The sequence below is a fragment of the Leptonychotes weddellii genome, chromosome 3, assembly GCF_054177405.1.
Source record: "Leptonychotes weddellii isolate Sample4059 chromosome 3, ASM5417740v2, whole genome shotgun sequence".
NCBI lineage: Eukaryota > Metazoa > Chordata > Mammalia > Carnivora > Phocidae > Leptonychotes > Leptonychotes weddellii.
Genome location: NC_138371.1, coordinates 161,340,934 through 161,367,779, shown reverse-complemented (window position 1 = coordinate 161,367,779; position 26,846 = coordinate 161,340,934). Strand labels below are relative to the sequence as shown.

The window sequence follows — 26,846 nt, the reverse complement described above, 5'->3', positions numbered from 1 at the left end:
AGAGAGAGAGAGGGAGGAGAGGGACAAGCAGACTCCGTGCTGAGGGCAGAGCCCAATGCGGGGCTTGATCCCACCACCCTGAGATCACGACCCAAGCTGATACTGAGTCAGAGCCCCAAGCAACTGAACCACCCAGGTGCCCCAGAAAGGCTTTAACAGCAGTGACACCCCAGGAGCAATGTGCACATCCAGTGTCCAGATCTTGGTTTCTAATATCGTCCTTCAATAAAAAGAATGAGTGCTCCTTGGAGAAGAGGTTGACTCCAGGACTGGAATAAGGAAAATAAGGTAACATTATGGGATAACTTGTGATGGCAAAAAAAAAAAAAAAAAAAAAGAAATGCTCAAAAAAGGATGGGGAGCATGTCAGAACAATACAGGATCTAACTGTAAGGTGATCCCAATATACAAACTGGAACAATTTGAGCAACACAGAAAATAATATTATTGGCTTCTACCCATAAATAAAATAAATATCCATGAGTTCATACTGATATAAATAAATAATTGAATAAATAAGTAGTTGGGAGAGGGAACAAAAGTCCAATTTTTGGAAAGATTCCCATTAATACATAGAGAAGGAAAAAGAGAAATACAAAATTGTCATTTTGCAAATGCTACAGTAATACTGCAAGCAAGACCCTCTTAAGGATGTGAAAGTCACATCGGTGGTGAAAAGTGTGAGGAAAAGCAGGATATTATCATAGACTTCAAGTGTCTCCTCTGAAATATGTATTATCGATAGAAGGAAAAAATTAGTAACTTCACAGTGGAAAAACCCAGCAGATACTGCAATGTACATTCCAATATGATACATAAGAAGGACACAACATCATTTCTGTAACATTCTTGCCCAATGCATAACCTTGATCTAATCATGAGAGAATGTTTTTCAAATTGAAAAATATTCTGCAGAATGACTGACTAGTCCTCATCAAGAGTATAAAGGTCATAAAAGATAAGGTAAATTGAGAAACTGTCACAGATTGAAGGAGACTAAGAGATAAAATATATAAATGCATGTGGGATCCTGGATTGGATCCTGAAATATGAAAATGATAAACTAGCAAAATTAGAATAAGGCCTGTACTCTAGTTAATAACATTGTATCAATGTTAATTTCCTGGTTTTGAATGTTGTATTATGCTTATGTATGTATGTTGTTAACATTAGGATAAGCTGAGTACAGGGTAGTGTATGTGAATTCTGTACTATTTTTGCAACTTTTCTATGTAAGTCAAAATTATTTCAAATAAGCATTAAAATGCAATTTGATTTCAAGCAGATCAAGATTGGAGATTAACTGTTTATAATGCTATTTCTTTATCATAGTCCTTTGGATACAAAACCCATGTGTCAAGTTTAATGCATATATATTAAAGCCCTGGTAAGTATCCTCTAATTTGAAATTTTATTCATTCAGGTAAGGGTTTGGCTAAAAATGTCTCTTCAAATGATCAACAAAAAGATTGTGTATGTTTGGGAGGATCTTAAGATATTTAAATGAAATAGAGGAACACTGTAAGCAAAAATGATATACTAATCACAACTCATTCTTATTTCTTAATGCATAAAAATACCATATATGATATTACCTGGCAGACAGTAGGTACTCAATAAAAAGTCAAACCTAAATGTTAAAATAAGTTTCCAATAGCCTTCCAGCAGTCAATAATTTGATGTGTCCTTATTCTCTCAATTAGGACAGATTACTGTGATTTTTCTGTATAAATGGAGACAGATTTATCAGAGAGGATCACGGGCACCTAGCTAAACTAGCTCTCAAGTGGCTCTTTCTCAGCCAGGTCAGAAATTTCTTATTAAAGAATTTGATTTTTATCTTTTAATCAACTTGTCATTTGAGGCTTATTCTTTACCATTTTGCATTTCCAAACTATTAACTTCTGCATCTTAAAAAAATGCCTGGGTGCAGCTTTAAACTTTTCTTGTCTTACATCTTAAAGGTTGATTTAACAAGTGTGTGATGAACACAAGCAATCTGATGCCCAGTGATCATAGATCAAATGGATAGGAATCGATGCATAGCACAACAGAATTAAAGCGATTTTTAAAAAATCCTGAGGCACTCAGGAGAAATGGAATTTAATATCTACCAATTCCACATGGAAATTAAATGTATCCTGAAACTAACTTCTCCAAATGGAATTCAAAGGAAATGCAATAACTATTCAAAACAATTCACTGTCAGATTTTATTTTTAAAATGTTGCATGGCCACTATTAAACTATTTGAAATGTTGATCTCAAAACCCAGGACTCCCATGTGGGTTAAGAAAAATAAATGTAAATCCTCCTGAAGAGACTGGAAGCCTGAATGCAGCCCATAGGCTCAACCTTTGATCGGAGCCACATGCAGCAACCTCAAATTATTGTTCTCAGGCTCGACCTTTCCTCTCACTTTGTTCTGGCAGCTTTCCAAAGAGGGACAGGTGGTTTTAGGGCATTTTCTTGGGTTACAAATCAAATAATATTTCATGGTTTTCACTTTTAATGGGCTAAGCAGAAGGCATTTGACAAAAGTCACCATAGAGGTTTAGAGAAATAATTTATACTCTAGGGCATTCTTAAATCAGTAACTCGGCACTATGGGATTCGAAAAAAAAAAATCTCACTGCTTCTTGCAATGTTGCATTGCAAAAGCTGTGTCGTGTATGTTTGTCTTGCTCCTTGGGGGGTGGACTCCATGTTCAGATACCAGTGAAGGGATTACAAAGGTCCTCACATGTGAAGTTTTCATTGGAGACAATTGTGCTACAAGGCAGGCAAAGAAGTCAGGGGCTGCTTCCTGATACACGGTATTCTTGCCAGTGAAGAAAATGAATACCCTGGGGCAAGTTTTTTAATAAAATTAACAAATTTCATGCCTCAACTTGAAATCCAGAACTTGGCAGCGGCCAGAAACAAAGTAATCCTGGATTTCATGCATTGAGGATTGCAAAAGCCAAAGCCAATAGAAAGTAAATTTCCTCTTGGATTGACTGCAATTATAAAATGTCGATGTGCATGATAAATATGACCATCCAGGGGTTCCTGAATCTTGAGAAAATATATTTGGGGGAGCAATCTGGGCCTGTCTCTGCTGAATCATTATGTTAAGCATTCTCATATTTGTACAGTTGACATTCTAACTACACTTAATTACAGAGGTTGGGGATTAGAGATGGAGGCTCATTCAGAGAATACATATTGATGAGCAGGCTGTTAAATATTTAACATTTAGAGGTGAAGGCAGTAGAATTTCACAGGGAAGGCACATGCAGGCACCCACGTGGTACCCAGGAGAGGGAATTTTGGGCACCATCTGTTGGAGTTGATTAGGGAAGTTGGCCACAGGACCGTTTGGGCTGTGGAAACCCTCCAGTGGTTCTTGGCATCCCGATGCTCCTGTTTTGTGAACACTACTCTTTTCAGCATCCAATTGGATAGTCCCATTTTTTGGTACCACTGTTTCTCAAATCCAGCAAACTGTAAACAGGCTGAAGAAATCGATGATTGCCATACCCCAGACTAGCTTCTGTATTTGCTGGCAGTATCATCTTTCTTGCGGGTGCTTATCTCAGTCTTATCTGATGTGTTTCTTTTCTTGCCCTCTACACCTAGTCACCAATGCTGAGGCATGAAGTCCTATAAATTCTTATTTCCAACTCTGCCGTGAGTGCTGCCTTCCTTTCTCCTTCTCTTCTCCTTCCATGCTGAGATAACCCCTCCAGTCTCTACCACTAGTCACTCTACCACTAGAATCCATCCTTTACTTGGCTGCCACATTGCTACTTGGATCCTGCTCATCTCTGAATGAGATGATACCTGTGACTAGCCAGTGCCTACAAGACAAGAGAAAGTCAACTATTTGACCTCTCTTTCAAAGTTTAAGCAGTCCAATCCCGACCAATCTTACCTCCCAGGACACACCAGCAAGTACTTTTTTTTAGTTTGGTTTCCTGAGCACATCATGCTTATTCTAACTTACATACTACTGTTTTCCCAACCTGGTCTCACCAAGTGCTTATTCACTTGAGCAAGGGCAAGTTCATCTCTGTTGGGATAAATCCCATCTCCTAGGAATTTAGGCAAATCCAGAGCAGGGAAAAGAAGAAGCTAGATTGATGAAATGCACTTCCTTTAATCTTGTACCTTCATTTCTTACTGATTACCTCTCCTCTGACCATTTTCCTGTGGTTTTCAGCCCACCCTTGTTCTCTTTTCTATGTTTCTGGTACCTGATGTTCTCCCACCTCTTTGCCTACTCTGTTGCTTTCTACTTTCTTTACTATTTTTTAAAGATTTTATTTATTTATTTATTTATGAGAGAGAGAGAGAGAATGAGCAGGGGGAAGAGCAGACTTCGTGCTGAGCACAGAGCCCGATGCGGGGCTTGATCTCAGGGTCCTGAGATCATGACCTGAGCTGAAACCAAGAGTCAGATGCTTAACTGACTGAGCCACCCAGGAGCCCCTGCTTTCTACTTTCTATTTTCTTCATACCTTCACAGGTTATCACCTGAATAGGGAACCATGGTGCTTCCCCTTCAGTGCTATCTCTGTGGACACAACTCAACCCCTCAGATTTACATGCATTACCTAGTTTAATCCATACAATGCTAAGAGATAGGTACTATTATCTCTAGTTTGTTGATGAGAAAAGTGAGATTTATGAAGGTTAATAATGTTCCCCAAGTAACAAACAGGTAATAAATGGTAACAAACTGAGGGTTGCCGAAAGGGAGGTGGATGAGGGGATGGGGTAACTGGGTGATGGGCATTAAGAAGGGCACGTGATGGGATGAGAACTGGTGTTATACACAACTGATGAATCATTGAGCACTATGTCAAAAACTAATGATGTACTATATGTTGGTTAAAAGATTTTAAATAAAAAAAAATGGTGAAGTCAGGATTTGAACTCACGCAGCAATTCAAGAACTACTGCTCTTAACTATGTTGTCTTCTCTTAACCAAACTCCCACTTTGAAAATATACATTTCGTCTCTTTGGAAAATTATAATTTCCAAGGATCAGCCAGTACAGTTTTTATTTCTTTTATGTCTATCATATGCACGAAAAAGGTGTCTATTAAATAACTTTTGAAGATAATCAGACATACTCAGATGCTGAGCCACATCATGGACATTCTAGGTGTTTTAATGGTCTAAACCTACAGTGTCCAACACAGTAGCTGCTAGTCATATATAATGATTAAAATGTAAATTAACTAAAAATAAATGAAAAATTTAGCTTCTCAGAAACACTAGCCATATATTAGATGCTCAACAACCACATGTGACTAAATTTAGATTACTTAAAATTAAATAAAATAAAAACTCAGTTTTTTAGTCTCACTAGATATATTTCAAGTGCTCAACAGCCACATGTGGCTAGTGCTACTATCTTGGACAATACAGACACAGAACATTTCCATCGTTACAGAAGATTCTATTAGATAGTGCTGGCAATACTCCATTTTTCCCAACATACCCCATCAACCTCTGTAGCCAGAGACTAAGAGTTATTTCCTAAACACTTAGTAGGAATTAATTTGTTCATGGTTAAGAATCTGGGCTCTAAAGCCAAATCCTGGCATTGCAATTTACAAGTGTATGACCTTGGACATGTCACTTAATTTATCTGGTCTCAGTTTTCCCATCTGTACAATGGGAATCATAATATTAACTACTTCATAGGATTGTTTTAAGGATTAAAAGTGTAAAGTGATTACAATACTACCTGGTGTAAAGCAAGTGTCAAATCACTGTTAGCTATTATTGCTATGGATACAATGTTCTCCAAATGGACCTCAGAACCATAGAGAATAAAGTTTCTTACAACTCTCTCATAGTTTTAGAATTTGGATACTATGATTGTAATTGAGTAGCAAGACACATTTAAACATTCTTTCATGGACAACCTTGGGAAATACATATCTGGATCTTCAACTGATAAAGGCAGTATTAGGCACATATTAAATTCGGTCACCAAGAACTTGCCAAATACCTTATTATTCAATAGACACAGTGATTCAATAAAAAATACTACAAGGCTGATTAATGAAGGAACATGTGTATTTCGCTTTATGGAATTACCTTCTAGAAGTCAGCTTCTATGCATGATCCATACCCTCAAAATGCACTGAGTATTGGTATTTGTAGAATTATTCCTAACATTCTTAGGACTATTGACAATTTCAGTTCTCCCCTCTGGTTGGATATTACCCATAGATTTTGGACTATGGAATATGTTTCTACGACTATGTCAACACAGAAGAGTTTGGAACACTTAATACTGAGTAGTTTGGAACACTAAACTATTTTAAAAACAAGGAATTAATCTAACAATAATCAAGGACATTGAATTTGGAAAACCATGGAGGCACATGAACAAGTGATAATATCAAGGGCTCCGAACAGCCTTCACCAGCAGTTGATGGCTGTAGATTTTGAGAGTACTTTTCCTCTTGAAGTCAATGAATTCTCTTAAGGAACATGGTTCTGCTTCCCTGGGAGGAAAGACTTCAAGCTCATGGGAAACTACCAGAGAGATAGATGTAGGGCTGAGATAGGGCAGGGTCAGTTTCTGATTGAGTCAATCTGAAAACCACATCAGCTCTGGCGATCCTTGTTACATCCCAAGGTCTCTCACATCCACTAATTTATTCATGGCCATTCAACAATATTCTTAGGCCTCTCATTATTTTGGTTCATCTCCTAAGCATTGAGATTTTAGTAGTGAATACTGACTGGCTTTTTTGACATTTAATTATCAGTGCTATTTTTCTAAAAGATCCCGAACCTTAAAGAATAAAAATGTGATGCATAGAGATGCATCGCTTTTTGGTGTAATGTCATATATTCAATGACTTGTTTTCATTTCTTTTTGTAATTTTCACTTTTTCAGAGGTTATAATAAAGAACATTCTTAGTGTAGCAAATTATTTAAATCCATGCAAAGAAAAAAATTGAGGGCATATCTTTTTTTATGTGGGATTTATATATAAGCTGTTATTTGAAGGACAAGGAATATTTCATGCTCTATTTTAATTTAAATTCTCTCCTGGCTACCTTACCAAGTATCTGTAGGCATGATATTTTTAAATGAATTATAAGCTCAAAGTTTTCATATATCATGAAGGTTCTCAAAGTTTAAATTACTCCCAAGGACATTTATATCTATTTCCCCTCTAGAGTAACCAATGAAAACATGCCTTTAACCATCAGAATAATTCATGGGCCATCTCTTCTAACCTGGCTTCCACTCCTGGTTCCTTGGAGGGTTGTTCATAATAAACAAGCCACAAAGACAACAAGATGAAGATAATAAGATTCTAAAAGTCTCTATAATTGTTATAGAAACAAGCCTGAGGAAAATTAAAACTAATTTCAAAAATGACTCAAACATAAAGACATGATCAGCAGTTCTACTCCTGAGACAATCATGAATTAAAGGAGCTTTTAGAGCAATTGGAAGATCTATCTATCTGTAGATAGATAGATACATATGTATATTTAATTATACATACATAAAGGTAAGTGTATGTTTACAGGAAAAGAAATCTAAGTACCCTCATTAACACTACTATTTTTTTTATTTTAAAGATTTTTATTTTTTATTTGAGAGAGAAAGAGAGAGTGCACGGGTCGGAGGGAGGGGCAGAGGGAGAGGGAGAAGCAGACTCCCTTCTGAGCAAGGAGCCTGATGGGGAGGGCTGGAGCCCAAGACCCTGGGATCATGACCTGAGCCAAAGGCAGATGCTTAACCAACTGAGCCACCCAGGCACCCAACACTACTATTATTAAGACATTTAATAGAGCATTGCAACATCACACAGGATTTATTATTTGGGTTAAAATAAAGATTTTCAGTTTGGCTGCTAATCAGGACTTTTACAGTGATCTAAATGCCTCAGAAGGTAACACCTGCCTTTATTCTATTAGATCAGTCACCGTCTGAAAAACTTTTTGGTTATGGTAGCCCTGGGACTTGTTATAAGTTTGCTATTTGTGAATAGCCACATAGTTGAATGCTTTCTTTAACAATCCACTTATTTAGCTCTATTTATATTTCTTATTTTCTGGTTTCTACAACACAACAATTTCTTCTACCTCATGCTACTTTTATTTCCTGGGATTGAAACTGCTAAGAAAGTCATCAGACTAATGTTCATAGTGTTTGAATTTTACTTGGGTTTCTGGGCCTTTGGGAATTCATTTAATTCCATTCTAAGGAATCATCAAATATTTTCTCTCAGCATGCCAAAAGCCAGACATCCTGTGTTTTAGCTTAAAGTTGAGACATAACAGTGAAAACGATCACAATTCATTAAAATCAGATGTCCATCATTAAAAACAAGGTCCTTTGGATATAAATTAAGCCATTTACCTATAGAAAACACTGAAATTGAAGTGTAAATTAGAAGCAAAATCCCCAACACAAAGGCAATTCTCATCATTTGTGATATGGCTCTGCTTTATCCTGGTAAACTAAATCCTTCTGTTGCTGTTTCTCATAGAAATTGGAGAGCTTAATAAGGCACAAGAGGTATTTTAATGAACTTCTTATTAGAAATGGAACATCTTGTAGCCTAAAGAATGTTCTACTTGCAAAAATAGGTATGCCTTGGTACAGGCGATTGGTTGGTGTGATCATTGATAGCACCATGGATTCCAACTTGAAAGTCTAGTTCAGAATATCATATTTGCAGTCATCAGTAATTATAAGCTTAATAGGAGCTGAATACGTGGGAACTGGAGTAGATGTTTGTATAAGAATTGGCACTGAGGGCAAAGGAAATGCATGCACCTTTGAATGACTACTTGTCTTTTGCACCAAATAATTTTAAGATTGATGTGCTTTGCCTGCTTTGATCCTTGGGAAAATCTTCCTGATGCAGAACAGAAATTGCAGTCCCATGAATCCCTTGAGTTGTTGCCACAAGATGAACATTAGTAAGCGTTCAGAGGTGAGGAAACGCCTGCTTCTCTGTTTGCTGAACAGCCTCTGACATTATATCACCCTTAAGGAATTAACCTGATTGCACCACATAAAAATACTTTTCACATATGCAGAGTTCAGAAGTAAACCATTCTCTAAACATATAAAATTGATAGCAAATGTGAAAGGCTGCTGGGTACCATCTAACTGTTTTCTTTCTTTCTTTCTTTCTTTCTTTCTTTCTTTCTTTCTTTCTTTCTTTCTTTCTTTCTTTCTTTTTCTTTCTTTCTCTTTCTTTCTTTCTCTTTCTTTCTTTCTTTCTTTCTTTCTTTCTTTCTTTCTTTCTTTCTCTCTCTCTCTTTCTTTCTCTCTTTTTTTTCCTCACTGAGTAGTTAGTACTGCTTGTGCATTCTGCTAGCATTACAGAGAGAACACAGCATATGATAAATGTCCATGAGAAATGAGAAATACCGAATCAATGAGTATAAAAGGAAGGCAGGGAGATGGGTGGGGTTAGATTTCAACTGATAGAAAATAAAGTGTTTTATTTATTTATTTTTTTAATCTCTCTTGGTGCTTTTAGGAATGCACAAGGGCAAAAGCAAGTTCTATAGCTAACGGTGAGATCAGATTCTAAAATAATTGCTTTGGCTTTTGTTCCTCAATTTAAGAGTTATGTTTCTAGACTGTATTAGTGAATAGGCTCTTGTCCTATACAAGGTGGAGACTAAGAAACCTTGAAGCTTGCTGCTAAATATAATTCTTAAATTTTTCTTTGTCTTTGGTTGAAAGGAAATCATTTTCTATGTTTTGGGTCTAGAGGTTTTTAAAACATGGCATTTCAGGATCTATCAGCTGGAGTCATATCATATTTACTATGGAATTCTTTGTAACTAAAAAATTGATCAGATTTATATTATGGAATTTCATGCTTAAGAGAGTCTTTGAAAGATGAGCATCTTATACAAATGTTTGAAATAGTTCTTTGTGTTTATTTTATATCCTGCTGAAATGCAACATCACACAGTCCTGTGTAGTTTAAAAAAAGAGAACTCAAGTTTATTTACTAGGAACACTAAATGTTTATATAGCAACACGCGCAAACACGAAGAGGTGAATATACTAAGTACCTTGAGGACAAACAACTCTTTCAGGTCCTGAGAAAGTCATTTGTGCCCCAAAGTGGCCATTTATTACACGATACTAGTCATCTGACTGACCTACCACAGCTTGCTGGCGGCTGGCTCTAATTTACACCTTGATAGCAGCTATCACCATGAAGGAACCAGGTTCATTATCTGATTTGTTTCTGCCATCCCTGCACTCACGAGTCCATTAACAACAGGGATATGTGTTTTTCAAATTACTGAATTAGTCATACTTCCATTAAAAGAGTAGACCTACAAAGTAAAATGGAGCAGCCTCTTATGACATTCCCTTCCATTTCTCTGTCTAGCTGTTCATTGACTTCAACAGAGAACATACAGGGAGCTCTCTTCTCAGCAGGCAGGCCCTCATCCGCTCTCCCTCGTGCTGAAACCAGAACAGGGTCGGCGCCAGGCACTCGGTAAACACGTGTTGTCTTCATGAATCTCAGGAGATGAATGGATGATACTCAGAGCAGGGGCTCTTGGCCAGGCGCAGGTGTAGGGCCCACCGGGGACCTCATGTTTGATGCTCTCATGAATATTTGGGGCCTCTACAGTATTGCAGCAATTCTATATGTTATGGCTACCCAGCATCAATTATGTCTGACAATGCTAATTCAGTACAGTCTTACTTACTCTTCTAGATTTACCAGGCTTCCCTGACACCCTAGTCTAGATTAAGTCACCCTGCTCAGTAGATGCTTAGCATCCTGTGCTTCTATTTTCCTAAAATAGGGATAAATCACAGTTGATTATAACTCATTTAACTGCATTAAGTTCCCCTAGGGTAAAAAACGTACTCAATTGAGTAAGAAGCTAGACACATATATTTTTTACCTTAGGGGAAAATTTTTTTTACCCTAGTGAGTTGCCAATTAATAGGTTAGGATTATTAGAGTCTTACCAACTGGGACAGCCTAAAATATTAGGCTGCAATGTCGGGACACAAACATCTTCAGGTCTCAGTTTTATGGAATGATAGCGATGCTAGTCTTATACTTGCATTAGTAAACACCCTCTAATATTTTAGTGAAAAAAAAATATTACAGAACAAACAGAATTCCTGCCTTTGGTCTCATCAGCATTTCCCTCCCCACATCCTTTTTTTCCCCTCTCTGGTTCTCACAGTCTATAAAGTCTTAGAAGGTACCAGATGTTTGGAGGAGGCTGTCCCATACATCCTAGATTTTAAAGTAGATGCAAGATTTATTGCAGCTACACAAATGTAATTTCAGCCTTAACTTTTGAGCTCCTGAGCTAGGAGTAATCTGCACCATGGCCCCTTGTCAAACAGAACAGCTCGTATCTGTGGAGTGTTGGTATCAATGACAAACACTCAAAATAACCGCAGGATGTTACTGAAAACAAATTCTGCCCACAAACTGTTTCCCTTTAGGAAATTTTAATTTACATAAACATTTTCTGAGAAAATGCTTTTGCATTCAGGCAACATTCAAAGGCTAGGCTGGAATCAGCTGAGTATAAATGGACAGGAACACCTGGGGTAGGCGCCCAAGCAGTGCCTGTCAATGCCTCAAACTACATTGTTCTCTTACTGCATTGTGCCTGGTAGTGAGAGCAGACTGCACCCCACTCTTGTGTCCCCAGGGTCCTACCTAGCTCAGGGGTGTGGCCTAGCATGCCCAGCCGCTTGGGTGCCCCAAGTTGAGGCTGGGCTGGGCTCAGTCCTGGGGAATCCCACATGCTTCTAGAAAGCAGCTGACAGTTCTGGCAGAGATCAACTGAGACTTTCATGTTCTCTAAAATGGGTCTAGCAGCAACTTCTTCAAAGTTGTCAGTAACTTTTCAAAAAAACCAAAAAAGCTCTTTATCTAAAATTCTTTTTCCTACAACAGTTAGTTGATAAAAATTTTTTGAACACCCACTCTGTGCAGGGCACAGAATTAAACGTCCTCAAGGAAAACTATGGAAATGCATCCCGAGTAGACTCCTGATTGTTTTCTAGGATTACAAAGAAATGAAAATTGACCAACTATAGAGCTTCAGAAGAGAATGGAATGCCATTGGGGTGTTTAGCTGAACACTTAAAACATTTCATTTTGTCCATGAGTTGCCTTTCTTTTGACAAACCCAACAACAACTGAATTCAAAATAATTACAACTCATTTGCAATTAATTTATGGCATAGTAAAGATCATGAGAATGTGCTACCAGTTCGATTCTTGCTTTTATTGACCATCGATTGCATGCCACTATTAACATTTTTGATGAGCACATAATAAAAAAAAAACACCATAAAAATGTATAAGCTGGGACATGAATGTAGCAGACAGAGATGGCACATTTGACTCAGCAACAGGAGGGAAGGGGGTTGATGAAAAGATGGTAGAAGCCCAAGAGTGATGGGCTACAGATGCCAACCAGAGAGGGCTTTATATATAATTACTGTTGGGTTACTGATTTGCTCACTGGTCTTCCCTGCTGCCTTCATGAACCCTGGAGCCCTGTCATCTTGAATGCATATGTGTGGAAAACAGAGTTGGCACATTTGACTGATTTATGGCACTTCACTTCGGGACAAGTATTAGCAAGAACATATTTTGCTCCAAAAGTCTATGTTGGTGGTCACTTCTCAGTGCCATAGCAGAACCGGAAGAAAGAAAGAAGTAGGATTTTTCTCACTGATATCTAAGACTAATAAAAAAACATGAGAAAGGGTATGAGATATATTAAGGGAGGGCTAACCACCACGTTCCCTTTTCGTTAAAGTACATCCAACACGCGGTGGGTTCAAATTTTAGTTTTTAAATCAAATGGTTTTCCAGACATTCAACTTCACATCTAATTGGCAACCAGGAAACCCAATTGATAGAAAGTATAAAGGTTTGTTTTATGTTAAAATAGACAACCAGCACTGAAGAGAAAAAGCCAATAAGGCGGTCACCATTGCTCTTATAAGTTAAAAGCCTATAATCTCATTCTTAATCATGTCCTGCTCTAAGTAACAAAATCCACATGCCCGCTTTCATCAATAAGGTGCAGGCTGAGCAAAGACAATTTAACTGTGCTATAAATTCGGGTAGTTTCAACCAAAAAGTATGAATAATCTGTATGACTCAAAGTGGGATGCTATGAGGTTTAATCTGGTTTTAAAATATGCAAATATTTTTAGGTTTCTTGATGAGAGTACTTTTTGACTAACATTATTTGGCTAGAGTGTCTTTGCCAAAATTAATCTAAATATATGTTCTAGAAGATCAAGTTATTCTTATATATTTTTTTAATTCATACTCCCGTCCAAAATCTTAGCAAAGAATCATATCATGTTTGTGTTAGAAGGGTACCTTAATGATTAACTTTTTAAAACACTTCCTCATTTTTCAAATAAAGTAACCCAAGATCATGCAAACAGATTTTATACTCCCACTACAGGGAGAGAGAACATTTCAATTCATTCTCTCTGAAATGATTTCTGGGGTTTTGTTCGATGAGTTCCATTTGAATCTACCCACTCTCAAATCTTTTTTTAAAACTTCAAAACCATTTTCTTTGGCGTTCCTAAGCATAATAGCATGTTAGCCGGTGGGTGACAGAGCCAAAGCCGAAGGCTTGTAACCTAAGCACATCTTTGTACAAGGGGCTTAGGTTTCGCTCCGTTCCAACACATCCTAGATCTTTTTTCCCCTCCCACCGGAATCTTAGATGTCAGAAGGCGTTAGGCGTGCCTTCTGGTTTGGAGGTTTGCATAAATGATGCGGCTGACGGAAGCCTCCGCGCCACTCTGCCTGTCACCACGCAATTGCAGTAAATGCAATCGAAAAGTACTTTGATTTGAAGGCCATTTGACAGAGGGGGAGAACACACACTCTTTCAAGGCCTGTGTATTTTCCTGGGAGCAGCCTGCCTGTAAAATGTGTCCTTTTATCCTTGGATAGCAATTTGGGAAATATCTTTTGGTAGTGCGACTCCCTGAGCGATTTCTGCAACTCAAGACGAGAGCCTTGACTCCCCAGACCTTCGCTGCATCTTCCCCACCCTCTCTCCTCCTACCTTCCAAAGACAGCAAGGCTGTTCGGCGCTAGGGCGCCGGAAGCATTCTTCTCCACAGAATGAGGAAGAAATTTTGCATATTTTAGCAAAAATATTGAGCTAGTTTCATCATGGACGTTTAAGGAAGGGGTGGTTTACTAATATCTGTGACTACGTTGAGGTAATACGAATAAGAGCCAGTGCTGTGGATTTATTTTTAATGAGATTTTTGTTTTCTTCCCCTAACTTGTCCCTTTCCACAGGAGCTCCCAGAAAGTCAACAAGAGTACTTTTCACTCTGTCAGAGAGATCAGCGAATTCAGTACAGGACCGTCCTTCACAACATACCAGGATTTCTTCTTCTTATTGTTATTTTAGATTTAGAAAAACAAGAAAAAAATGCAAAGTAATCTTAACACTTTGCTAAAAGCTGTTTCCCGGTGTTGTACGTAATCCTCGCGGGCTCCGTACGTCATCACGACGTCGGAGCCGCCCGCCCCGCCCACAGCTCCGTTGGAGATCTACGCCACCGTAATGACGTCACGGCTCCGTGGCAACGCCCCTTACCTATGAACAGATTCCATTCGGTGTCCAGATCAGCCTGGTTGGCCAGGCAGCCCTTCATGACGTTGAGGCAGTAGTTCTTGCAAGGTCTCACGGTGGGAAGCCCTCGGCAGTACGGGCAGTACAGCATCTTCATGAGGGCTCGGATGCACCCCGGGGTCGGGCTGACCTGTCGATCGATTGAGAAGAAAAAGAAAATCAGAAATAAGAAGGGCGGGAGAGAGACAAAAGATGTAACCCATTTTCTCCTTGAAAAAGAAAAAGGAGAAATGGCTCTGAGAAACGCCAGCAGCCGCGGAGCAAAGCAGCTATTAGGATCTTAACCCCTTGTCATACTCGATCTCCATGCCAGGCAGGTCGACATGGCAATAATCAATTTTCGTGAGATGTCCCCGTCCACATGTTGATATCTGTGTCATTGTAACCCAGCCCTAAAACCTGGACGCTGTTGCAGTGCCGTAGCACGTGAAAGCAATTTGCAAAGTTAAAAGCTCCATAAAAATGTAGGCATGATTAAAGTTTGATGTGACACCTTTCGAAAGTTTTCCAATTGGTTATTTGACCCTGTTTCTAAACGAGGCTGGCAGATCTACTGCCTTTGTATGTAACTTATTAAAAAGAATCAATATCAACTTGTCTGGCATTTCTAAGACCCAGGCCTGCTTAGAAGCAATGGGAACTGCCGAGAGAATGTCTTCAGGCATTTGAAGCTTTGCAGGTCTGGGAACTTTGTGGAAAATGGACCCAGGGTTGAATGTAAGGAGAAATCCTTGTAGTACTTCACAGGAGCTACTAATCAACCGACAATGAAGTGGCATTTGCCTTGAATAAGAAAAGCTGAGGTGCTTCTAAGTTAATCAATTCTAAGCCAATAAAATCTTTTTTGGACTCATTGAAAATTCTAATTTGACTTCAAGAGGAAAGAGTATTTAAAACAGCATGGACCAACAATGGAAGAAAATACAGAAAGTTCTTTTTATGACTAGACACAAAATTACTACTGTATTTATCTGGTTAGTGCCATGTAATTTTGGTGTCTTAGTCAAGTAACCATATGTTGCTGTTCTTGTGTTCCAGACCTGAGAACAAGCCTAACTTGTATCATTTGGATGTGTCGGAGAGTCACAGTCTTATCAGACCGACCTGGGCACGCAGGGAGCATTTCCATGTCAAGAACATGTCGATACTGACGAAGCATAACATCAATGTAAAGGTGAGACAATGAAAGGTAGTTCTGCATAAATAGGTACTTTCCACTACTAGAGCCAATCTCTGTCATTATATTCTTTACCTAGAAACCACATGTGAATTTGTTTTTAGCTTTTTAACTTGAGTATAGTTGATACACAATTTACATTAGTTTCAACATAGTGATTCAACTTCTCTACACCTTATGCTGCGCTCACCACTAATGTAGCTACCATCTGTCCCCATACAACACTATTACAATACTACTGACTATATTCCCTATGCTGTACCTTCCATCTCTGTAGCTTATTCATTCCATAACTGGAAGCCTATATCTCCCATTTCCCTTCACCCACTTTGTCCATCACTCCTTTCCTTCTGGCAACCATCAGTTTGTTCTATTTAGAGGTCTGATTCTGCTTTTTGTTTGCTTATTCACTTGTTTTTTTAGATTCCCCTTATGAGTGAAATCGTATGGTAATTGTCTTTCAACACCTTTGAGGTTTTTAATGCAAGGCTTTGTTTTTTGTAACATTCTCTTACTTTAACGATGTATACTGACTAAGCCCTTAATACATTGTTTCAGAAAACAAGGCTATTTATTTATTTATTTAGGCACTGAAAATTCTGGTTGTTCTTTTGATTTTATTTCCAAAATTGTAAGAAGTTTTCAAACATACACAAAAGTTGAAAGACTGTTATAATATATACCCATAGCCTCACTCCTAGATTATCATTTAACATTTTCCTATACTTGCTTTTTCATATATCTGCCCATCCTTCAATCTATCCATTAATCACCTTACTTTTTATGCATTCAAAGTAATATCCTTTTGATTTTTACTTTTCCTTGTAGTTTAATGTTGGCTTTAATAAGATAGAATTAACATGATCAACAATAGAAAGTTGGCATATTAAGTACTCCAAATCAAAAAGTGCAGTAAAATATAATTGGCCTTACTTTACAAAGGTATTTAGAGAATGGTTTAGTATCCATTAATTTTACAACTTATTTTCCAACAACAGAACGAAACAAAACAAAAAACATTAAGAACAAAATTGAGGAATCTGGTGGCTTTTAACTTGAGCACACATTTGTGTCACGATATCATCTCCTCCAGATAAGCTATTTTGTGAAAATGCCAAATTTTATCCACACCAGAGCAATAGTATCTTAAAACTTTCTTTTATCCACTTGTATCCCAAGTCATTCACGGAAAAAAGAGGAAAAAAAATCTGTATTCTCCATACAGGATTTATGTGGAATTTCAAATTCTTGTGCATTTTACTTATTTGATATGGTGGCATTCCTACAAATTTGTGTCTGTAGGATTTTGTTTTCCATAGATTTGTGACTTTTGTCCTGACCCTGATGCCTTTCTCCAGAGACCAACCCTATTTTCAGCCGAGCTGGCTAAGCAATTTCTTCCTTTAACTCTATTGGATTTTTGGTTTTCTGGCTATTGGTATGACACAGTGCTTTGCTTCTTCTCCCTCAGTATGCCAGCGTAAATTGGGAGCATTTGTCAATACTAGGGATCTCTTAGGCAGTGTGGACTCTGTCATCATTATAACCTGCACTGCTCCGCAAAACATGCAGATCCTTAAAAGGCATTGTGATTATGATTCAGGTAGTCAATAAGTGCTTTTGAACTGAACTCTCTATTGTGTTTCTCAATTTCTTGGCCACATTGATATTCAAAGAAAGAAAGACAGATAGATTTATACATCTTAGCATTCAACTGTTACCTTTTAAGTTTGTTTTCAAAGGTAATTATTGATTGCATTAATTCCAAGGCCTTTTTGTTTTGTTTTGTTTTAAATTGTGTTGGAACCAGTACAGTTTTCTCAGTCTGACATTTTAGAAGAGTCTCCAAATCAGGGTAGCAACCAACAGAGAAAATTGAACATCCTTAATAACCCCAAAGAACAATGTTGTTCAAGTTAAATGTGGCTCTCTCAGTACCTTTGGAAATGACATCCCTCCTGGTCAAATAAAGGGCATTTGAAGAAGAAGAAAATGGAGTGTGGAGGATCAAAGTTTAAGCTTTCATGTTCACAGACCCATATTTGTTGAATTGACATAACTGCATGTGTGAATTAAAATAAAAAAAATCATCACTTCAAACTGAAGACTTAGAAGTAAGCCTCTGAAAAGAAGGTTGCTTTAAATGCCAGTTGTGTGAGGGATATTTCCATTTTTAAATATTTAATAGTGTTTTATAATTGTGCTATAGTGATTTAAAAAAATCTTTTTATTTTGAAATCAATATAGACGCATGAGATGCTGCAAAAATAGTAGAGTCCTGGGTACCCTTCACTCACCAATGTCACTTGATGGTGACATTTCAAACAGCTGTGGTATGGGGCACCTGGGTGGCTCAGCTGGTTAAGCATCTGACTCTGGATTTTGGCTCAGGTCTGTGATCTCAGGGTCGTGGGATCGAGACCTGCGTCAGGCTCCACACTCACTGTGGACTCTATTTAAGATTCTCTCTGTCTCTTTCTATCTCTCTGCCCCTCCCCCTGCTATTGCTCTCTCTCTAAAATAAATAAATAGATCTTTTAAAAAAATAGCCACGGTACAGTATCAAAACAAGGAAACTGACCTTGGTATGTTGCCATGAACTAGTCTATAGCCCTTATTCAGTTTTCATGATTTTTTCAACCTGCATTCATTTGTGTGTGTGCACATATGTGTGTACACATCTGTACAGTTTTATTCCATATACAGACTTGTGTCGTAATACCACAACCAACATAGAGAACCTTTCATCACCACAAAAGAACTCCTTTGTGTTACCTCCTGTGCTACCCTGGTTCCTGTCACCTGGCAATAATCTATTTTCCATCTCTATAATTATATCATTTCAAAAACGTTATATGAATGGAATCGCATAGTTGTCACCTTTTGACCTTTTGAGCTTTACTTTTTTTTTTAAACTGAGCATAATGCCTTTGAGGTCCAACCAAGTTGTTCCATGTATTAATACCTCATTCCTTTTTATTGCTGAGTTATATTCCTTTGTTTGGCTATAACAGGATTTGTACAACTCTTCATTCACTGAAGGATATCTGGGTTGTTCCAGTAGTTGGCTATTAGAAATAAAGTTTCTATGAGCATTCATGCACGGGTGTTCGCAAGAATGTAAGTTTCTGTTTCTCTGGGATAAATGCCCAAGAGTGCAATTGATGGGTCAATTCCTTGCATCTTGGGTTTAGTCTTTCTGTTAACTTCTTTTGAAGCTGTTTGTATATAATGACATTAATAATCATTTTACAGTTGGTATTATAATTGACAAGTTTTAGTAATCATATAATTTGTAACTAAGTTTTCTTAGTTGTGTCTGTAGGTGAAATAACAGAAAAATAACATAAAAATATTGAGTTCTTAGTTTGCAACCTTGTGCTTTTCTGTTGTTGTTTGTATTTCTTTTCTAAAAGGTTAAAGCAAGATACATTGAAACATGACAAGAAATACAAAAAGAACCCTTAGTAAAGCAGTATGGGGAGAGAGGACGAAGACCTATCTACCTGGCTCCTCACCTGTATCAGGATGTTATAGCAAGTAATTCTTACATTTTCTAAATGTGATTTGTGGCATGGCACACCCTTACCCATACAGTAGCAATTCATTTCAGGTCTTTAATATACGTAAGACTTTTTTGTAACTGGACCAACATTCATGCATTGATGCTCATGTTAGTAATTTCTAGTAGTAGCCAATGTAAAATAATTCTGTCACTTAAAATATTTTTATTTTTTATTTATTTTTTATTTTTTTATTTTTTAAAAGATTTTATTTATTTATTTGAGAGAGAGAGAATGAGAGAGAGCATGAGAGGGAGGAGGGTCAGAGGGAGAAGCAGACTCCCTGCCGAGCAGGGAGCCCGATGCGGGACTCGATCCTGGGACTCCAGGATCATGACCTGAGCCGAAAGCAGTTGCTTAACCAACTGAGCCACCCAGGCGCCCACTTAAAATATTTTTAGAAAACAAGAAAACATGTGAAAGTTATAAATCTATATTTATACACAATGAATATATACCTAGTGAGTGCTTGTTTCTATGGAAATCAGACAGCCGAAATAATCAAATAAACCTATTTGACTTCTCCCAAAAGACAAACAAGTTAATGAAAGTAAACTCTTTAACCAGAATAAATTTAAAATGTGTTTTTAAGCAAGAGTCCATGCCATTCTCCAGTTTCTAACATCCAATGAGTTTCTAACACTAGCAATAAACAAACTAAAAAAGGAAATTAAGATACCAATTTCATTTACAACAGTATCTAAAAGAATAAAATACTCAGGAATAAAATTTAACCAAAAAGGTGATAGAATTTTACACTGAAAACTATTAAGTATTGTTGAAAGAAATTAAAGAAGACCTAAATCAATGGAAAGATATCCTGCGTTTGTGTATTGGAAGACTTAATATTGTTAAGATAGCAATACTACTCAAAGTAATTTATAGATTCATTGCAAACCTTATCAAAATTCTAACAGTTTTTCCTGGAGGAAATGTAAAAGACAATCCTCAAATTCATATGGAATTGAAAGGGACCCAAATAGTCAAAACAATTTTGAAAAATAACAAATTTGGAGCAATCCCATTTCCTGATTTCAAAATGTACTACAGCTTGCTACAAAGCTAAAGTAATCAAAACTCAGTGGTACTGTCCCTCAATCTCACTTCTAGGTATTTCTTCAAAAAAAGCTGGAAACAGGTTCTGGAAGAGATATTTGTACTCCCATGTTCATTGCAGCATTATCACAATAACCAAGAGGTTATTTCTAATGTTCATTGACTGATGAGTGGCTAAAGAAAATGAGGTATGTACATACAATGGAATATTATTCATCCTTAAAAAAGAAGGAAATCCTGCAATATGCAACAACATGGATAAACCTTGAGAACATTATACTAAGTGAAATAAGCCAGTCACAGAAGGACAAATACTGCATGATTCTACTTATATGGGGTACCTAAAGTAGTCAAACTCATAGCAGCAGAAAGCAAAATGGTGTTTGCTGGGGCTGTGAGGGAGAGGGAAATGGAGAATTTCTATTCAATGGATATAGAGTTTCAGTCATGCAAGATGAAAAAGTTCTAGAGATCTTCTGTACAACTATGTGCATATAGTTAGCAATATGTATGGAATATTTAACAATTTGTTAAGAAGGAAGATATGTGTTTTCTCACAGTTATCATCATCATCATCATCATCATCATCACCAGCACCATCATCATCATCACCACCATCATCATCAATGCTGTGGTACTGGAATGAGGATAGACATTTAGATCAGTAAAATAGAGTTGAAAGACCAGAAATAAACATACACATTTATGGCCAATTGATTTTTACAAGGGTGTGAAGATTATTTAATGGGGTAAGAATAGTGTCTTCAACAAATCATATTGGAACAACTGGATATCCTCATGAAAAATAGTGAAGCTGGACCTGACCTCAGACCATGCACCAAAATTTCTCAAAATGGATAAATAACCTAAATATGAGCAAAATCAATAAAACTCTTGGAAAAAAACTATATAGGGTAAATCTTAATGACCATGGATTTGGCAATGGATTCTTAGATATGACTCCAAAAGAAAAAAAAAATCAATTGGGCTTCATTAAAATTAATAGCTTTTGTGCATCGAAGGACATTACCAAGAAAGTGAAACGGCAACCTAACAAATGGAAGAAAATGTCTGTAAATTATATATCTGATAAGGGTCTTATATTTAGAATATATACAGAATTCCTAAAGCTCAGCAAAAAAAGGACAAGCAACCCAATTATAAAATAGGCAAAGGACTTAAATAGACATTTCTCCAAAGAAGATATAAAATGGCTAAGCAGCTCATGAAAAGATGCTCAACATTGTTGGTCACTAGAGAATGAAAATCAAATTGAGATATCACTCACACCGCTAGGATGGCTACAATAAAAGAGAGAGATAATAAAGAACATTGATGTGGATGTGGAGAAATTGGAACCCTCATACACAGCTGATGGGAATGTACAATGGCAGCCACTGTGGAAACAAAACTACCATATGATTCAGCAATTCTACTCCTAGTTATGTACCCAAGAGAAATGAAAATATACACCATACAAAAATTTGTACAATGCTTATAAAAGCATCATAGCCAAAACCTGGAATCAATCCAAATTTCCATCAATTGAATGGATAAACAAAATGTGGTATATCCATTCAGTGAAATATTATTCAGCAGTTAAAAGGAATGAAATTCTGAGATGCTGCATCATTGATGAACTTTGAAAGAACATTAAACCAGTCATAGAAAACCATGTATTGTGTGATTCCATGCATTTACAAAATGTCCAGAATAGACACATCCATGGTTGTCAGGGGCTGGGTAAGAGAGTGGAAGAAACATAAGTTGGGGCTGATAGGTACAAGTTTTCTTTTTGTGTGTTGAAAATATTCTACAATTACAGAAACACTAATCATTGCCCAATACTGTAAGTATACTAAATACCATTGACATTTGCACTTTAAATACCATTTATATTTACCAGTGAACTTTATGGTATATAAACTGTATCTCAGTAAAGCTGTTTGAAAGAGAGAGAGAAGTGCCTTTAACAAATAATTTCCTACTACCATATTTGTAAGTTGTACAGAGGAATTACTGTCTTTGTCACCTAACCAGGGCTTTATTTAGGCATGTGGTTATATAAAAATTGTTTAAATAATGTTAAGCTCAAATTACATTATACCAAAATTAGTTTGATGTGCATGACTTTAATGATATTTTAACACTTTCTTTTGAGAAAGTCACCTATTATTTCAACTGTTACTCAATGGTGGCTTGGTGGAATGAATTACCGTGTACACAAAGAGAAAACCTTTAGGCCATCTAATTCAGTTTGAATGTTGATTAAAATGTATATGCTCTAAAACTATCTTCTCTCCATCTCATACCATCAAGAGTGAACAAGGATAAGACAGGAAGCAATCATGAATTGCAAATCAGAGCCTGAAGGAAAAATACTCCCTATATGGATGACAAATGTTTGTAGTGCCATCATGATAAAAATTCAGCCTATTTTTAAAAATGTAATTTACTTATTAGCTAGAAACCCCCCTAGAAAAAGCATGAGGCTTATGAAGCATTTGCAAACCATAAAATGATTGAGCTTGTTGGGTCTGGGAGAAAAGGAACAGACCTAATTTGCATACCTAATAGCCGGAGCTGCAGAACTTTCAAAGCCAAGTCTAAGTAACATCGATGCTGTGTACACTTAAAATCAGGACATGGGAAGTAAGGTGAGTTAAGGTCTATGTCAGTTCTTAGCAGCCCCATTAGTGCTTGTCAGATTATGTCACAAATTCAGTGTTACCTAGATCCAGTTCCTATATTTAATTTTATTCTTCAAAACATAAATAAAACTGCCACAGAAGTTAGTAAATGAATGTTATTATTCATTTTGGAATAGTTCCAAATAGCATTTAAATAAATTACACACACACACACACACACAGAGACTGGATATTTTTCATCCATTAGAATAAAACAGCTCTTCCTACTAGTTAAATACATATTTCAGAGGGCTTTCTGATGTGTTTACCCAATAAAACACAGTATCATTTTAATTTTATCTTGCTCTATCATCATGAGTTCTTGGCGATATTGCCTTTTATTTGTGCAGTCTGCTTGACATTCTAAACTTTACCCAAATGTAAATCTTCAAATGGGAATGCAGAATGTAAAATAAGATCCCTAAATGTCTCATCAGGGAATAGTTGCCTTCCTCAGTTAGAAATTATAGTTTAAATATTACTTCATTTGGAAGAAACATTTTAGCTGTGACTTTAAATATGAGTCATTGGTGTGAGAATCCACTTTGGTAAAAGCTATGAATTCCAAGCCTCTGTACAGTGGAACTAACATATTTGTAATGTTTCTGCTCTGGAATACACACAATCTGCTCTGAAAGTAGGGGGATGTGGCATTTTCAAGAGTGTAAAACCAAATCACTCATTCTCTAATGAACATGATAACTTTAAACTCCTAGTGCAAAGAGCTGGCATATGGTGGGAGGGGAATAATATTAAAATATGTCTGATGGAATCAGGAAAATAGACAAACACCATATTGTGTTTTGGTAATTTTTGATGCAAAACACATGGATATGAAATTTGTGTTAATCTTATCTATCACTCAACAGTTCCCCATGAATAGTGATATGCCTTCCTCCTGGTAGCACTGATGTCATCTAGTTTATGGATAATGTCGTTGTGAGCACACAGAGAGATTCACATTAGTTATTCTATTTCCTGATGAACCCTACATGAGAATCCCTGTGGCTCAAAGCACCAGAGTATTTCCTAGGAAAATTCCCATTCTTTACTTCATCCTGCAAAGTACCAACATGGACCTTTTCAGAAAAAGTCCTAAGGAGGAAGAAAAGTTTCGGGGCAAATCTAGAACACTAGTTTGGCTATGCTCTAATACGTTGGCTGACAATTGAGCCATGGACTGTCATTAGCAAAGAAGAGAGTATTAAATTTGGAAATTTCTGTGGACATGGGAGAAACTGGTTAGGAAGAGATCCTCCAAAAGAAGCCAATGGTGACTCTACACTTCAAAATAGTAATGAGGAGGAGGAGAAGAAGAAGAAGGTGAAGGAGAAGGAGGAGAAGAAGAGGAAGAGGAAGGAAGAAGAAGAAGAAGAAGAAGAAGAAGAAGAAGAATGCGGCAAAAAAAAAAAAAAAAAGCTAAGATGGTGGTTTTTGAGACTGAAAAACAATTGTAGTGTACCAAGGAAAGGTTTTTCTTCCCTCTTCTTTCAATATTAATAGAATGGAAGGCTATGAATGAATTCATTCTTAAGTTCATGCATTAAGTATTTAACAAGCATCACCATGTGCTGAAACTGCTCGAGGTGCTATAATGAAAATGAATGGATTTCAAATTTACCAGGGAGCAAGATCTATAGCTGAGGGAGAGAGCAGGTGAGAAATACCTGGGGTTCAAATGACTGGTCAAGAAACACAGCACTAGTGAAGAACCTGATTTCACCTAAGAAAGGCCAGTGGGAGGTTAATCATGAGAAACTCCCAGGAGAACAGGAGAAGCATAAAATGAAATATCAGGAGCATGGGGAATTCAGTGATCTTGTACTATTCACTGATTTAATGTTTTTGTTATTTTTATCTTATGTAAACATCTTATAAGGACAACTTGATAAGAGTCTACAGGATTACAGGGCACATTGTGCCTTTCAGGACTTCTGATATTCCCAAGTGTTCTGGGGATGTGTGAGGGAGAGAAAAATATACCAACAAAATCAAAAGTCCATGAAATGAATTATGGGAGAATTTGTAGAAGAGTGATATAAAAATAATGTTTCTAATCTTCTTGTGTCAAGGCAGCTTAAAAGGTTGTTCCCCCAAATAATCCAGGGCTACCTGAATAATTCTTCAGTCTCAAAAGAGGTTTACTATGAAGGATGAAACCAATGTGTAAGTTATGGCATATTTGATACTGAAATAAGCAATATTGTGCAGCCATAAAAAAGGATGAGATTGTGCCATTTGAGACAACATGGATGAATCTAGACGGTATCTATCTAGAGGGTGAAATAAGTCAGAGAAAGACAAATACCATATGATTTCACTCATGTGGAATCTAAAAAACAAAACAGATGAATAAACAAACAAAAAGCAGAATCAGACCTATAAATACAGAGAACAAACTGATGTTGCCAGAGGAAGGGGGTGATGGGCAAAGTGGGTTAAGGGGAGTGGGAGGTAAAGGCTTCCAATTATGGAATGAATAAGCCACAGGGATGGAAGGCACAGCATAGGGAATATAGTCAATGATATTGTAAGAGCGTTGTATGGTGACAGATGACAGTTCCACTAGCAGTGAGCACAGCAGAATATATAGAGAAGTTGAATTGCTGTGTTGTACACCTGAAACTAATGTAACATTGTGTGTCAACTATACTCAAATAAAATTTTTTAAAAAGGAAATAAGCAATATTACTTTAAAGTGATTACTTCATAAGAATGATGAAATGTAAGAAAAAGTAAGTTTTTCCCAGACATCTCATCCAGCAATTTTTTCCCCCAAAGAAGCCCTCCCCATTCCATGGCCCTGATGTGGCTGTCCTTTCTGACAGGTGTTAGTAAAAAGGAAGGTATTCTGAAGAACTAAAATAGTGCTTCATTGAACATCATGATAATTTATCAACAAACAATTTTATGTGATTGCTCAATTGGTGATTTTATAAACACTGGGAAAACTTTAGTAACACATGTGGGTGGTTAGGATATGATGTTTACATTCCTTTCTATGGTAGCCACTGAGCCCTTGTTGGGGGAAAAGCCCCATAATACCATTTTCTTATGAAAACTCCTATTAGACTCATGTTATTTCAATTCACAGTGCAAATTCCAGGAATGTCATCCACTGTTAATTCCTATATTTAAAAAGAATTATATAAAACCACCGATTAAGTTTTAGGTCAAAGCTGAAATGAAAATATTAAGCACAATTTTATTGAGCTGTAAAGGATATATCTATCTTACATTATCCTAAATTCTATAGATGATTAAAAAATATAATTTATGAATGTTCCCAAGGAGCTTGCTGTGTTTAAACATTATTACATAGTTCACGTGTTATTCTGAATATATAAAAATCTAACAACAAAATTCATTAGCTTATTCCATATTGCTGTGGAAGTGCTAATGAGTAAAGGGTGATCCCCAAAACTACCTATGGAGAGTCTATTGGTAATTAAGCATTTGCATACAGAGTATCTTTTAGGACCATATGTTAAACTTTTGCAACTTTAAAGAATTAATTCAGTTTCTGGAGGCATCCTACTTTGTTAATAGAGAAAAACTTAAGTATGGGTAAAACTGGATTTTATAATTTTTTTTTGTCGGCATTTTCATTACCCTTGCCCTTCTAATGTTAATCTCCACCTAAAGTAGAGGAATATTAAATGTACCTATCGCACCTAG

General features: G+C 36.9%; 1 protein-coding gene across 1 annotated transcript in view; it reads right to left on the bottom strand.

Moving 5' to 3' along the window:
• GPC6 (glypican 6) overlaps positions 1-26,846 on the bottom strand; it is a 1,026,790-nt gene that overhangs the window by 331,809 nt on the left and 668,135 nt on the right. The window contains exon 4 of the mRNA XM_081815107.1: positions 14,647-14,812. Coding sequence (XP_081671233.1) covers positions 14,647-14,812 — 166 coding nt within the window. The remainder of the gene's footprint in view (positions 1-14,646; positions 14,813-26,846) is intronic.